General features: G+C 30.7%; 1 protein-coding gene across 16 annotated transcripts in view; it reads left to right on the forward strand.

Moving 5' to 3' along the window:
* Window positions 1-16,621, forward strand: part of LOC126705333 (MADS-box protein JOINTLESS-like) — a 272,125-nt gene that overhangs the window by 172,419 nt on the left and 83,085 nt on the right. For 5 of the 16 annotated variants that reach the window (XM_050404268.1, XM_050404263.1, XM_050404265.1 and 2 more), the window contains exon 1: window positions 10,807-11,135. The exons of 4 other annotated variants lie outside the window; for them this stretch is intronic. In XM_050404268.1, coding sequence (XP_050260225.1) covers window positions 10,954-11,135 — 182 coding nt within the window. In that variant the 5' untranslated portion in view covers window positions 10,807-10,953. Of the gene's footprint in view, window positions 1-10,806; window positions 11,136-16,621 lie in introns of those variants that run through there. 7 more of the 16 variants (XM_050404261.1, XM_050404266.1, XM_050404274.1 and 4 more) reach the window with 3 other exon arrangements.

Here is a 16,621-nt window from a genome sequence, read left to right on the forward strand (position 1 = left end):
CAATATCCAAATATTGCACTTTAAGCTAAATGGGTAGTGTTGACAGGTACCATAAGCAGCTTTTAGTGCTTCACAACATCCTTTTTTTTTTTTTTTTTTTTAATTTTATTGCAGCTTTATGTCCTTTTTTTGCAGCTTTATAGACTGTGAAACTAGCTTCATAGAGAGAGAAAAAAAATTAAAATAGATTGTGGGGCTAGTTTTATATATATATATATATATATATATATATATATTTTTTTTTTTTTTTTTTCCTTTCAGTTATCCATTTTTTTATTAAATAGGATTTACATTAGTCTAACCTTAACAAGCACTACATAGGTTGTGGAGCCAGCTTCATAAAGAGAAAAAAAAATATTAAAATAGATTGTGGGGCCAATTTTATATTTTTTTTTCTTTATGTTATCCAATTTTTTATTAAATGGGATTTACATTACTCTAACCTTAACAAGAACTACACGGTGTTTGTTAACATTTGCCTTTATAAAATCATCTAGTAGAACTCATGAATCAAAAAACAAATAAAACTACTTCAAACATCTAGTCTCTTAGCACAAGTGATATGCATAGTGGTACCCCATTTACCATTACCCAAAAAAAAAAAATCTTAACTTCAAATTAGTCGAGTGTGACCCTTTATACTAAAGGTTAACAATTATTGGAACTTTATGTAGACCACAATTGAATAAAATAAAAATTTTCCCAATATAAATGGGTTGTGTTGTTAATGGGTACCATAAGCAACTTTTTATGCTTTACAGCATCTTTTGTCCTTTTTTTTGCAACTTTATGCCATTTTTATTTTTGCAGCATTATAGGTTGTGGAACCAGCTTCATAGAGAGAAAAAATGTTAAAATAGATTGTATGGTCAGTTTTATGTTTTTTTTTTCTTACAATAAATCTAATTTTTTAATTACATAAGATCTGCATCAGTCTAATCTTAACAAGCAGTGCATGGTACTTATTAATATTTACCTATATAAAATCATCTACTAGAACAAGTGACAAGAGTGCTTGGCCAGTTTATCCCAGGCATATAGAACAATATATGTGGAGCATATCGCTTGAGCTAAGACTGGACCATTTTTGTTCCTTCTTCTCAAACAAATTATCTTATTCAGGAAAAATAAAATAAAAAATTTCCATTTTTGTATCTGAAAAGGTACCTAGACCATCTTGTGGTCCATTTTTGTATTTAAGTCATGGGCCCGCTTCTACAAAAAAAAATTTAAAAAAAAGTCGTGGCCTCAAAAATCTAGTCCGTTTATATTTTGTTGAAAAAGTTTAGATGTTGACCTCTCCATTGTTGACCCATCAATGGAAGCTTTATTCAACACAAGATTCCAAAGGAAATCAAATCCAGCAAATCAGATCCAATACCTCTCTTCTCTAGATCTTTAACCCAGAAAGACAAGAATTAAAAAAAAAAAAGAAAAAAACCAACTCAAGAATTAGAAAAACGCCAATTCAATTTCTCAATTTTTCTCATCTTAATTTCATTCTTTGACTGTCCTCTTTCTCTCTACAACATTACTGCCGTCACTGGGCAACTGTAAACGCAACCCACACTCCAAGCTATGATTCAAAACCAGATTTCAAAGCAAATCAAACTATGGCTCGTCGGTGTGGATGGGTCTGCAGTTGGAAATAAGAGGCATCAAAATCCTAATTGGGACTGTTTGCCGTTGGAGGTTGGGCATAGTGCTTCTGCTATTCCCTCTTTTGTGATCCATATTATGTCTATATGATTCAAATAAATTGATAATGGTATTGTCTTCGGATTTTTATATTTTTATATTTAACAATGATTTTCGCAGCAGTTTTTTTTTTTTTTTTCTTCTTTTTAATTCTTGTCTTTTTGGGTAAAGATCTAGAGAAGAGAGGTACTGGATTTGTTTTTCTGGATTTGATTTCCTTTGGAATCCTGTGTTGAATAAAGCTTCCATTGATGGGTCTCTCACGCTCAGGTGATGACGGTAATTTGCAGAGAGAAGAGGAGAGGTGGGGGAAAGAAGATTAGAAAAATAGAGAGATTGTGTGGGCGTTTTTCTAATAGTTAGATTACTTCTTTGCCACGTGTCATTCATCAAAATAAAAAATGGAGAAAACGGGAGGGTTTTAGACGGGAGGGAGCTGGACCCGTATTTTAAAGCCTGTTTGGTAGGGGTATTTTCATATTATTTTTCAATATAATATGAAAATTATGGTTTAAAAATTGTTGTGAAAATCTGTATATATTAAGAGGATTTAAAAAGTTGGCTATTACTTTTTATTTTATTTTTCTGTAAAAAATACTCTTAAATTAATTAATTAACAACTTAAAAATGAAGTTAAAATAGTAAATTAGAAAAAGAATGTTAGTTATTGTTTTTTTTACTGTAAAAAAATACCCCCTACTTAAAACTTAAAAATGGGGTTAAAATAGTAAATTGACAAAAATAATAAATTCTTACTTCCAAGTTGAAATGCTTTTATCTGTATATATTAAGAAGATTCAGAAAGTTAGTTATTATTTTTTTTCCTATCAAAAATATTCCTAAATTAATTAATCAACAACTTAAAAATGGGGTTAAAATAGTAAATTGGCAAAAAAAAGTTAGTTATTGTATTTTTTTACTGTAAAAAATACCTCTACCTAAAACTTAAAAATTGGGTTAAAATAGTAAATTGACAAAAATAATAAATTCCTACTTCTACATTGAAAATCTGTATATATTAAAAGAATTCAGAAAGTTAGTTATTACTTTTTTTTCCTGTCAAAAAATACCCCTAAATTAATTATGCAACAACTTAAAAATGTGGTTAAAAACAACTTAAAAATGTGGTTAAAATAGTAAATTGGCAAAAGAAAGTTAATTATTGCTTTTTTTACTGTAAAAAATACCCCTATCTAAAACTTAAAAATGGGGTTAAAATAATAAATTGACAAAAATAGTAAATTCTTACTTTTACATTAATTTAAATTCCTACTTTTACTCTCTAACTCTCTACAAAATAGGATCACTCTTTTGTTAGTTTTAAAGCTCCTTCAATCTACAAAACTCACCCCACGTATTCTTTTTTTTTTTTTTTTTTTTTTTTTTTTTGTGATTAGAAAAAGTAGAAATCTCAAATTATAATAAATGCAAATTATTAATTTTTACCTAAAAATAGAAGAGTCTCTGAGCACACACGTGATTAGAAATCTCAAATTATAATAAATGCAAATTATTAATTTTTACCCAAAAAATAGAAGAGCCAGAAAGTTAGTTATTTCTTTTTTTACTGTCAAAAATACCCCAATCTAAATTTTAAAAATAGGGTTAAAATAGTAAATTGACAAAAATAATAAATTCCTACTTCTACGTTGAAATGTTTTCTTACTTCTAATAAATTCCTACTTTTACGTTGATTTAAATTCCTACTTCTACTCACTAACTCTCTACAAAATAGGATTATTATTTTGTTAGTTTTAAAACTCCTCTAATTTACAAAACTCATCCCACGTATTCTTCTTTTTCTTTTTTTTACTTCATCACAATGTATTTATTTCTTCTGTCCTCCTTTTTTTTCAATTTTTTTAAAAACAATTTCATTACACCCTTAGGGTTTTTTTTTTTTTTTTTTTTTGGGTGATTGGAAAAAGTAGAAATCTCAAATTATAATAAATGCAAATTATTAATCTTTATCCAAAAAATAGAAGAGCCGCTGAGCATGCCCGTGAGCGCGTGCTCAGAGGCTAGTATGTATTTAAAGTACTCACTAGCCTCATCATACGCGTTTCGCGCATGTGATGAGGTTTTTTTTTTTTTTTAGCAAAAAAAAAAAAAAAAAAAACTCTTTGTTTTTATTTTATATATATAATTTTTATTTTGAAAATCTAATTTATAAGTGGATAAAACAACTTCAAAATTAACAGGAGAGTGGTCCTATTTTTTAGACAATATTTTAGTGGGAGTTAGAATTGCACTTTTATCAAATTATCCTTTAATTTTGTCTCTACTTAAACATAGAGGTGTAGGGGTATTTTTGAACTAAAAAAATAAGGAATCCAAACAAGGAAAGCCCCTTAAATAGTAGTATAGATAATGCAAAAAATGTGTTTGGTACTATATTTCTAATAACATCATTTCAAAAGTGAAAAAACATAATTCTGTGTTTGGTATGTGTGTGTATTTTTTTTTTTTAAAGTGATGACATGTAGTCTAATTAGTGGGACCTACAGTTTTTAAAATACTTACAAAAGTGCCATTGAATAATGTTATTTCAAAACTGAAAATTGGTAAGAGAAGTTTTATAAATTCAGTGTTTAAACACCCTAAAATGATAAATGTAACTTAATAACTCCTAAAATAACACTCCCACCAAACATGTTTTTTTTTTTTGGGGCCCACAGTTTTGTGTTTACTAATTTGATTCCAATATTATATATTATATATGTTTCAACATTTTCATTATTTTTTCACTCTTTCAATCTGAATATGTATCATTTTTACTCTCTCGTTGTTTTCTCCATTATTATTATTATTATTTTATAAACATTTTTTCTCCATTATATTATATTATTTATAATGAAGAAAATAAATTGACACCTTCCAAAACATAGGGTTACAAAGTAAATTCTGCCAAACAGGAATAAAGTAGAACTTTCTCTTCTTCTACTTCTCTCTTTGTATGTTTAGATCATATATAAATGAAATTTCCATTTTTATATATTTAGTAGTATTGTTGGTTTTCTTTTTACATTTTTTGGGCCTAAAACTTAAGTAATTTTTTTTAACATATCAAAGAATATTATCAAACATTTAAATCTCCTCATTTTTACAAAATGTGCCATTAAAGTATAAAACCTTTTGCCAAGAGCATTGTAACTCAATTGACAAATACGCTTCTTCCAATTATTGAATTATAAAAATAAAAATAAAACGGCAAAACCATTTTTCTAAACCTATTATGGTTAAATAATTAGCAACAATACATTTTAAAAAAAAAAAGGAACAATACATTTTAACTTTTAATTAGTAATTATTCCTCAAAAAAAAAAAAAATAGTAATGATTCAAGGATATTGACAAAAGAGTGAGCAAATTTCATTTTAATCCAATCACATTTATTAGGGCCCTAAAAACACTTAATTTTGCCTAATTGCCCTTTTTAAAGGATAATTACAACAATAATTGAGAAATCATTAATATTTGATAATCAAATTAATCAAGTATGTGCAACCTTGCAATTATTTTTTGTTCAATCGATTAGGATTATGACATGTCTCCAATTTTAAATTGAATACTCATGGTACCAATTAAAATCAATTGTTCACAATCACACCTGATCGGACTCAACCTTGTGTATACATTTTAGTAGTTAAAACTTGATTTCATGATATCTTTTAATCCAATGGTTTCAATCGAAGCCTGTGAGCTGTAATTTTGATTATTAAGATTTCAAGATTTGTTTTATATGAAATGAATGAAATTATGGTCAAAAGTTACGATTTTACCTTTTGGATGTAAAAATTACCCTTTTGTCTCCAGATGAGGTTAAATACAGGTTATAAAATTAGGTGTCTACAAAAGTGTAAGAATTAAAGCCTTTTTTTTTTTTTTTCTCATTATTACTTGAGATAATTATTAGCATAACCATGTTCACTATAATTTATAAATGTCCAACCCTAATGAAATTTTGATTCTATTTAAATAAATATGAATAACCTTATAAATTCTTAAATAAATTATATACTTAAAAAATAACATTTTTATTTATAGATATCTAAAAAATTTAACTTAGATTTAGGAGGTTAGAAGTCAAGCTACTTTGCCATTTCATTTATATATATATATATATATATATATATATATATGGATTCGGTTCAAGTTACACCTAGTGTAATTCTAAGTAATGTTACACTACCCAATAACTTGTTTTAAAATTCATATTTTGAGAATCTCACATGGTAAATAACATCCGATTGACATAAAAATTGGCATGCATATTCAGCACATATAGAACATGTAATTCAATGGTGGGATTCTTTAAATATGAATTTAATAACAAGTTATTGGGTAATGTAATACTATTTAGAGTTACACCAAGTATACTTGAACTCAACTCATATATATAAATAAAAGATTTTTTTTTGGATAAAATTTTTAAGGATTAAAAAAAAAAAAAATATTCAAGATTTTTTAAAAATTTTGGGTTACCCTCCCCTCCCCCACCCCAGTCTCTTTGATCCTCTGTCGCTATATCCACCTATGATATTGTCCAATTACAATTTAATTTTACAATCTTTCAATTTTTACATTTTACCCATAAGATGAATAAAATGAAATCAATAGAATTCCATTCAAATTAGAGTTTTAGATTTTATTTTAAAAATTTTAGGGGGTGAAAATGCAATAATTGAAAATTTTGTGAGACTAAGTTGTAATACACGCAAGTATGGAGAATATACAAAGATCATGTAATCCAACGGTTGATTTGTCAAAATTCACATATAATTAAAAAATATCGATTGGTGTAATATTGCTTAGAGTTACACCAGGTGTGCTTAGAATTATACTAAGTGTAACTTAAACCCAACCCTATATGAGACTATAGTTTATTTTGAATTATTTAAATATAGACTCTTTTTTCTTTTTTTTTCTTTTTTTTTTTACTTTTGACAAAAAACTTGTATATACAGAACATGTATATACAGAAGTCCCAAGCGTTATTGGACTACAATGAATTCCGTATCTTGTTTTTCCTTTGTTGTCAACACAGTAAAATAAAAACTCATTCACATGATCACCATGACCACTTTATGCACCAGTGCAGCACTATACACCCTCGAGATGATCATTTTGGTATCCATTAATTTAGTGCCCTTCTAAATGATCACCATGACCACTTTATGCACCAGTGCAACAATATACACCCTTGGGATGATCATTTTGGTATTTATCAATTTAGCGCCCTTCTATATGATCACCATGACCACTTTATGCACCAGTGCAACACTATACACCCTCAGGATGGAGAAATTATATGGTCCTTTGGTGAACCACGTCATTTGTCTACTATTCCACTAAAAAACTTCCACTTGTTTAAAATTGTTGAGTTAGAAAAAATTTTAAAATAGAAACTAATTATTAACTCAGCAATTTTAAATAAGTGGGAGTCTTTTAGTGGAATGGTGGACAAATGACATGGTCCACCATAGGACTCTATAATTTCTCCTCGGGATGATCATTTTGGTATCCATCAATTTAGTGCCCTTCTATATGATCACCATGACCACTTTATGCACTAGTGCAGCACTATACAACCTCGAGATGATCATTTTGGTATACGTCAATTTAGCGCTCTTCTATATGATCACCATGACCACTTTATGCACCAGTGCAGCACTATACAACCTCGAGATGATCATTTTGGCATACATCAATTTAGCGCCCTTCTATATGATCACCATGACCACTTTATGCACCAGTGCAACACTATACACTCTCAGGATGATCATTTTGGTATCCATCAATTTAACGCCCTTGTATATGATCACCATGACCACTTTATGCACCAGTGCAGCACTATACACCCTCAAGATAATCATTTTGGTATCCATCAATTTAATGCCCTTCTATATGATCACCATGACCACTTTATACACCAGTGCAACACTATACACCCTTAGGATGATCATTTTGGTATCCATCAATTTAGTGCCCTTCTATATATCATGCGTCGGAGGAGAAGAGAGAGAAAATTATTTTGAGAATAGAGATAAATATGAAATGTCATAAATAAAGAATAATAAATGAGATTTTAATCAAAATATTAGCATTAATAAGTATTTTTTTTACTATTAAATTTACTTAAATCAAAAGATTTAGAAAATATGTAATTTTTTAAAGTTACATCAAACGTAATTTGAATCCACCTCATATATATTTATATATATATATATATATATATATATATATATATATATATATTTCGAATTTAAATTCTCCTCCGAAAGAATTGGGTAATATTAATTAGAGCATTATCAAGAAGCTAAAATTTTTAGCATTTAACATATTAAAACACTACTTTATTTATTTTAACACATTATTTTACCATATATCTGAAATTAAATGTTTTATTTTTTTTACAAATTCATTTGAATATTTTTATTTTTATTCTCTCACTGTGTTTCTTTCTCTCTCTTCTTATCTGTCTCTTCCTTTCTCTGAACAAAGCCACCACTTTCTTCTCTATCCAAGCAAACCCACAGCCATAGCCATAACCACGGCTAGCCACTGCCAGCCGCCACCACCAAAAAAAAAAAAAAAAACCATCCAGCAGCCACCACAGCTACAACAACTGCCACTGCCACCACCTCCCACAACCACAATCCCCAACCACCAAAATCACAAACCCAAACCCACAACCTCATCACCACCAACAAGCAGAAAAAGAAATAACCCACCAAATCACAACCACAAACCCCAACCACCAAAATCACAAACCCAAACCCACAACCTCATCACCACCAACAATCGGAAAAAGAAAAACAACCCACCAAAATCACAAACCCGTAATCCTTTCACAATCACCGCCGGAAACCATCAACACCGCCAGAAAGCACCGCAACTCTAATTAAAAACCCACCAAAACCCATTGCGAGACCCACGAGCTGAGCCACCCATGAACCACAAAGTCAACCCACAAAAAAAAAAAAAAAAAAAAAAAGAGAAGAAAGGGAGAAGACGGAGTGACAGAAATGGTGAAGATTGAAATCACTGAACAGAAAAAGAAAAAGAAAAAGAAAGAGGAGTGACAGAGATACACTAGGGTGTTATTTTGATGAAAGAAAGAGAAATATTATTTTAATGAAAAGGAGAGAGGATGATATAAAATATTATTATTATCTATAACTTTGAAGCTGCAGTAGGCTGTTAAATACACTATTGTAACTTGGATGCTAAATATTATAGCAATACCAGTAGACCTATTTTATGGTGTGAGCTGTTAAAAAATAACTTTTTTTTAGCATTTGACAGTTTTGTCGTGAATGCTCTTAAAGTACTAGCATTATTTTACAATCTAAGCTACCCAAAACTTACTCCATCTAAATCTGTAAATTTAAAAAATTTTCAACCTATGAATAGTAAGGTTGTTTATATGTGGTTGTGTGAAGGGAGAAAGTGAGTGAGGGAAAAAGAGAGAGTATAATACTTTTTACTATTTTATTAGATAGTTTATATTATTTTATTGGGTTATATGTAAAAATAAAAATTGGGATATATGGTGAGTTGTAAAATGGATTGATAAAATAGATAAAGTAGTGTTTGAGAATACAAAATAAATTTTTTTTTTTTTTTGCATCCCTGGAAGCTAATGCTCACTCATAAGGCTCTGACCTAACTTTTTAAAAGACTAAATACAAATTGCATCATCTAACCATAACAAGTTTTCAATTTTGTTCTTATAGTTTTAATTTTTTTTATAATTTAGTCATTTAAATTATGTATGTTTTCAATGTAATTCTTCTGGAAAATGACGCAATTTTCTGTTCGTGAGAAATATGACTTAAAGGTACAATCAGATGGAGATAGATGGAAAAACTAGATTCAAATGTAAATAAAGGAACTTAAATAATATATATAGAAACAAAAATAAGAATAGATAAAAATTATAATTTAACTTTTATTATGGTTTTGTTCATCTTTAAATTGAATCCAAATCTTCTGTCCCACTTTTCCTACTCCACTTTATACTCCACCAATAAAAGGTTGTCACGTGTTAACATAATTAATTAAATACTATCATTAAAGTATTTAATTAATTATGTTAACACGTGGCAAACTTTTATTGGTGAAATATAAAATGTAGCAGGAAAAGTGAGACAAAAGATTTGGATTCCTTCAAATTAAGATGTAACATTAAAAAGGATTAAGAAAATATCTTTAATAAATAATTTATGAATAATAAATACAATGTTAAAATTAAGCTAGTGTACTTCCATGCCACACAACAGTTTTTTTTTTTTTTGGGGAGAAACAACAGTTTTGTTAGTTGTGTGGGGCCGGCTGTATAGGCCTGTAGCTGTAGGATACACCCCTGCTCAGATTTTATTTTATTTTATTTTTCCATTTTTATATGTAAAGTACAGTTTTTTTCATGAAAAAGGAAAAGAAAAGGCAAGCGCAGCATGATTTGTTATATTTTATATATAATATTTTTGGTAAATATTATATTTTCCATCTTTTATTGGTTGAGTAAGTGCAGTTTTTTTCATGAAAAAAGAAAAAAGAAAAAAAGCAGGTGCAGTTCGATTTGTTATATTTTGATCCGATACTTGGTTAAACTTCTATTTCTATCAAAGACAATATTCCTCTTTCGTACAATAATACATAGATTTCATTTTATTTCTCTCCGTTTTTTACCATTCGAAAATCCGTAACTTTTTATCTTATTGAAAATTAAAAATTAAAAATACTGTAACAAAATAATTTTTAAATGTATAAATAGTATTGTGAGACTCAATTTTAAAGAAAAATTTGCGTGTGAGAGTTAGAGGACAAAGAAGAAGAAAAAGAAAAATTTGCTAAAATTCGTATTTATGAGTTCTATAAACAGTACATGAGACCCACATAAAAAAAAAACACACATCTTTTTCCTTTTAAGTGCAATCCAAACCAATCCTTGGTGATTTAGGGCCTGTTTGATAGAGGAATTTGAATAATATTATTTGTAGTATTTTGAAATACATATGAATAAAAAAATGTGTAAAAAAATGTGTATTGTTGTTTAAAAACTGAAAATACACGTTTGAAATGTCCTACCAAACCAAACGAGCCTTATCTTTTTACTATTCTCTACCTAATTTTCTTCTCTCTCTCTCGCAGCTTTGTATGCAAAAAGTTTCTATTTCTGGAATACAAGGTTGGGCTAATAATTTGGTTCGAACTTTGAAGTAGAGGGTCTGATAAGCTATTATCTGGGAAAATGACACGGAGGAGAATTCAGATTAAGAAGATTGACAACACGACGGCAAGGCTGGTGGCATTCTCAAAGAGGAGGAAAGGACTTTTTAAGAAAGCTTTTGAGCTCTCTACTCTCTGCGATGCTGAAATTGGTCTCATGGTCTTTTCTGCAACAGGAAAGCTCTTTGAATACGCCAGCTCAAGGTTTCAATCTCTCTCGCACTTCTTTCTACTTATAGAAAAACCCTTTTTAGTTTCTCATTTTTTGACTAGAGAAAAACCCTTTTTTCTATCTATAGAAAAATATGTCATTGTCCATTCCTTGATCGCTTTGTTCATGCATTCTTTTATGATTTCTAAGGTGTGTGTGTGAGAGAGTGAGAGACCCAACTGCTCAAAATAAAGATCCTTTACTGAACAAACCAAATAAGTGATTTAAATGTAGCATTAAAAAAGGAAAAAATAATTTAAAAAATTGTACTATGTAGCATCAAATCAAGAAATGAAAAAGTACTGCAAAATCTTATGGTTTCTGTCTAAAGAAAAGGGAAAGGAAAAAAGGAAAAAAAAGAAAGACAAATAAACACTTTTCTTTTTTGGGTAAACCAACTAAACAATTTGCAATTCTTACCTTGAAGGGTTTAACGTCTTGTTTTGAAGTTCTATAATAAGCGGGTTATTTTGTCTTTGAATATTGCTAATTATTGCCTATTAATTAGCTTATAATCTAATGTTTTACTTTCCCTGAGTTTTAAAGTTGCACTTGCTTATTGCAAAACTTCAATTAGCCGCTTCAATTAGTCAACCCCCCCCCCCCCCCCCCACACACAAAAAAAAGAACTCTTCCTTTAATGCCTGATGCTCTTTGTACTTTTGCACTTCTACCTGATTAAATCCACTTTTGTTATCCTGACTAATCCATTCACAGCATTACTATAAGAATTTCTTCATAAAACATCATGCGAATCTCAATGAATTATATGACTCTAACTTAGGAGCAACGTTATAGATTATAATTTTTTGTTTAGAGTAGCATATATCAATTGAAACACTTTTGGTTATGCATGCATAAAATCTACTGCTAAAGATTCCAACACAAAAGTGAGCTCTGATCTCGTTAAATAAATTCTCTTCCTATCTTTTATAGTAATATCACATATGTACATGTTAAAATCCACTTAGTTGTAGTGTTCTTCCACTAGCAAATAACACCATTAGGCTTACATTGCAAGTGTATGATGAAAGTTCAAAGAGTGTGCAATATACAAATTGAAATTGTCAAGTAGTCTTGATTGAGAAAAATGAAAGAAATTACTTTACTATACATGAAATATATAAGCATTACAAGAACTATGACAACAACAAAAATAACTAAGCCTTACTTTAAAGTTTAGAATTGGTTATGGATCCTCAAAAGTAACTAAGCCTTATTCTCAAAATTTAAGGATCGGTTATAGATTCGCAATAAACTAGTTAGGGTTGTTGGAAAAAAGAAAGTGATTCACACACACACACACACACACACACACACACACACACACACACACACACACACACACACACACACACACACACACACAGAGAGAGAGAGAGAGAGAGAGAGAGAGAGAGAGAGAGAGAGAGAGAGAGAGAGAGAGAGAGAGAGAGAGAGAGAGAGAGAGAGAGAGAGAGAGAGAGTAAAAAAACTATTAAATAATTGTATTTCTCTTTTTTCACACTTTTTAAAAATTGACGGATGCATGAGGTATATATACTCCATGTCCAACCATAACTTTCCTTGTGTTTATTATATAACTCCAAAAAAAAAAAAAAAAAAAAAAAAACTCTATACATTCATTACGCAAACTTGCCTTATTATTTTATGTATCTTTAACTCTTCAATTAACCCATTTTCATAAATAAAATAGATATTCATAACAAAAATTATGTTTAACTTTCAACACCTCCTCTTAAACTTAATTTTTGATCCCCACAAATTAGGCTCTCATCTTGTAGAAGGTGTCATAGTTTAGTGGCTTGGTGAAGATATTTGCACCCTAATCATGTGACTTCACAAACTCAAGTGGAATTTCCTTTCTAGCAATACATCCTCAAATAAAATGATACTAGGTATCCATGTGCTAGCTTTGGTCATGAAAGACTAGGTTCTTTACAAGAGCTAGTGTTAACTTATTGTCCACAAATATCTTCATAGCTTTTGCTTGCAACATTTGCAACTCCTTCAACAAATTTCTAAGCCAAATTGCATGACAAATACTAGAGGTAGTAGCAACATACAATCACAATTGGTTGCTTCTTGGATGTCCATGCAAATGCAATATCATCCATATAGAATACAAACCCACTATCACTCTTTCTATCATCAATGTCCCCAGCCTAATCATTATTGTTGTAGCCAACAAGTTTAAACTCTTTAGAGGGTGAATACAATAGTCTAAAATCTAGTGTACCTTTTATATAGCGAAGAATTCTCTTGGTTGTCTTCAAATGAGTCATAGTTGGTACTTCTATGTTGCAACTAAGAAGTCCAGTGCCAAAGAGAATGTTTGGTCTTGTGCATATTAGCTACCTCAGACTTCCAACCAAACTCTTGAAGAATGTTTGATTTACCCTCTCTTTATTGTCATGCTTTAACAACTTCACTCCACATTCGACGAGAGCACTAACTAGTTTGTAATTTGACATCTAAAATTTCTTGAGGATCTCATGTTAGGAGTCTCATATTTGTTCTAATATCCTAATACTTCTTATAGCTCCATCCCTTCAATTAGTACTTAGTCCCAAGATAGGATTGAGTTAGTTAGTTAATTACACATGTTGGGATTAGAATAGAGTTAGTTAGAGGTCTTGGCATATGTAACACTATAATCATATGGGTTAATTGGTGAGAGCACATGCTATATTAATAAGCCAATAGGATTAAGCCATGTGTGGCCAACAAGATAAAAGCTTGGATTTTATAAATACTTGCATGTTACCTTAATATGAAACACTAAAAAAGAAAAAAAAAACAATTTCTTGCTTAGTGCATTTCCTTTCTCTCTTAATATTTCTTTATGGAGAGAGACTACCTCAAATTAATTAAACTCACTTGCATTTCCTATCCATTTCCATACACTTCCCACCCATCTCCTTTAGGAACCATCAGGGTCCTAACAAATAGTATCAGAGCCGTTGATCTTGAAATGACCAAATTTGTTGTAACTCATCAAGCTTTCATTGAGTTTACATTCAAAGGTGGAGATCCTTTTTGGTGGCTTCTCAAGCTCTATGAATTCTTTGCTCTAGAAAACACACCACATCTCATATTTTTCATTGCCTCTTATTACATGTAAGGAGAGGTGTGGGAATATTTTCAAGATGTGCAGGCATCGGGATTATGTACAAACTGGGTGGATTTCATATGCGCTACAATACAGGTTTTGAACACCAATCCTTGATGCATCAAAGGAGATTATCAATCGAGAATCCAAGATGCAGAAGCCTATGAATTTCATGCTGGAGGACTCAGAACCAATTCTTAATGCACCAATAAAGGTTGCCACTCAAGAGTTCACAATTTAAGAATCAGAAATCCAAGTGTCAATGATTCAATAATCAAAGATGCAAGAGCCAACAATTCCAATGGTTCAAGAATCAAATGAGGGCTCAAGGATTCAAGAACATCCCAAGGTCTAAAGAAACAATAAGACCTTGAAGATCGAAGAACCATTGAAGGCTCAAGAATTTGAGCGGATTTTGAAAGTACATGAGACCACTAGTCAAAGAGAAGTGTATGAATATGGTGATCAAGATGTCAATAAGATACTGGTCCATTGGAAGATTTCCTTTGATGATGATGATGAACAAAACAACACCTTGTCGGTTTTTTTGAAAGGGAGGGGAATGTTAGGAATCTCATATCTGTTGTAATATCCTAATACTTCTTGAAGTTCCATCCATTCAATTAAAAGTTAGTCCAAAGATAGGATGGAGTTAGTTAGTTACACATGTTGGGATTAGGATAGAGTTAGTTAGAACTATTGGCACATGTAATACTATAATCACACAGTTGGTGAGAGCACATGCTTAATTAGTAATCAAAAGGATAAAGCCATGGGTTATGATAAAGCCATGTATGAAAATGGATGTGAATTGTAAGCACTTAACTGTTCCTTATTGCATTTCCTTTCGCTCTTAATATTTCTCTGTGCCTTTAAGTCAATTCACCTACAATTCACATCCATTTTCAAACACTTCCCACCCATCCCCTTTAGGAACCAACGGGTTTCTAACATCTCCTTAGCACATCCTTCTTGGAAAATGAATATCACATCTTCCATTTGCTTCATAAGCCAAATATCTGTCATTTTGAACTCCTTAGTCGTTGCTTTCTTGAAGTCCTCAAACTTACTTGGATTGTTTGTTATAAAAATCAAATCATTTATATACAAACAAACAATCAAGATACCTCCATTTATCACTCTTCTTTATTACCTTGATCTCTTCATCCATTTCTTATCTTGCACAACTTCTTTAATTCTTGTAGGTTCACAATCAACAAACAAATGAAAGAGCGTTAGATCATCTATATTCTCCGTTGATTCATAGAGATCCTGTAGACTTCTCATTCTTCTTGGTCACTTGCTTTTAGTGATGATTACGAGGATGGACTTTCATAAATGGGAGATTTTGGTGATGGAGGTGGAGCATCGGCTCTTCTTGAACTTTATTCAAATGCTCTTCCTCTTCAAGTAATGGAAAGAAATGATATTTCTCTTCTTCTTGGGTGCCCCAATTTCACATACCTTCTTCGTTGTATTCCACATCTCGATTGACAATTAATTTTCCAGTGCTCGGATTTTTAAGCTTATAGCCTTTAGAGCTTGGATCATAGCGAATGAAGATGTTTGTTTTTAGACCCCTTAAAACACAACCGGATTAACCTAGGTAATTAGCCAAGTGATTACTTAGTCAAATTATCAAGTCTAGGTTAACACACTTATATTATATTATTGTAAAGTGCGGAAACTAAAGAACACAACAATATGATAACCTAGGAAAACCAAACCGATAAAAAATCTGGGGAGGATTTAACCTAGTTATCCTCAACGTAAAACTGAATCCACTATGAAATAATTGAAGTTTACACAATAACGACTTAGACCACTAACATCCTATTGCTACCTTGAGTAGGAAACTTACTACCACGACCCCATGATAGCTCCTAGTCCACGGATTACTTATTTCTTGAATTCTCAGCAACTACAAGCACTCCCGCTTGTGTATCTTTAAGCTCTTAATGCAACAACTGAATCGATCACCAAGTTCTTGACATAATCTTGAATCTTGGAAACCCTAAGTATGTGTGAAGGCAACCATTTCTTGATTTCACAAAAGATTCACACACACAGCATAAGGAGTAACAAAAAATGTGGTTAGGGTTTTTCCTTTTATACTTAAGACAAAACATAAAACCCTATACGTCAAACGGGCTTGGGCTGAGTTGGAAAATTCTGCAGAAAAACAATCTGCACGAGCTTCGATCGATCGAGCCTAATTTTCGATTGATCGAGTTAGGCAGATTTACGCAGTAAATCTTGCAGAACACTCGATTCCAACTTTCAATATAAACACACTTTGAGCAAGTTTAAAACAAAGATTAAAACATTTTGATCATGGTTTGCCAACATTACAAATTGAAGTTCTAA

Source organism: Quercus robur, chromosome 11 (genome assembly GCF_932294415.1).
Source record: "Quercus robur chromosome 11, dhQueRobu3.1, whole genome shotgun sequence".
Taxonomy (NCBI): domain Eukaryota; kingdom Viridiplantae; phylum Streptophyta; class Magnoliopsida; order Fagales; family Fagaceae; genus Quercus; species Quercus robur.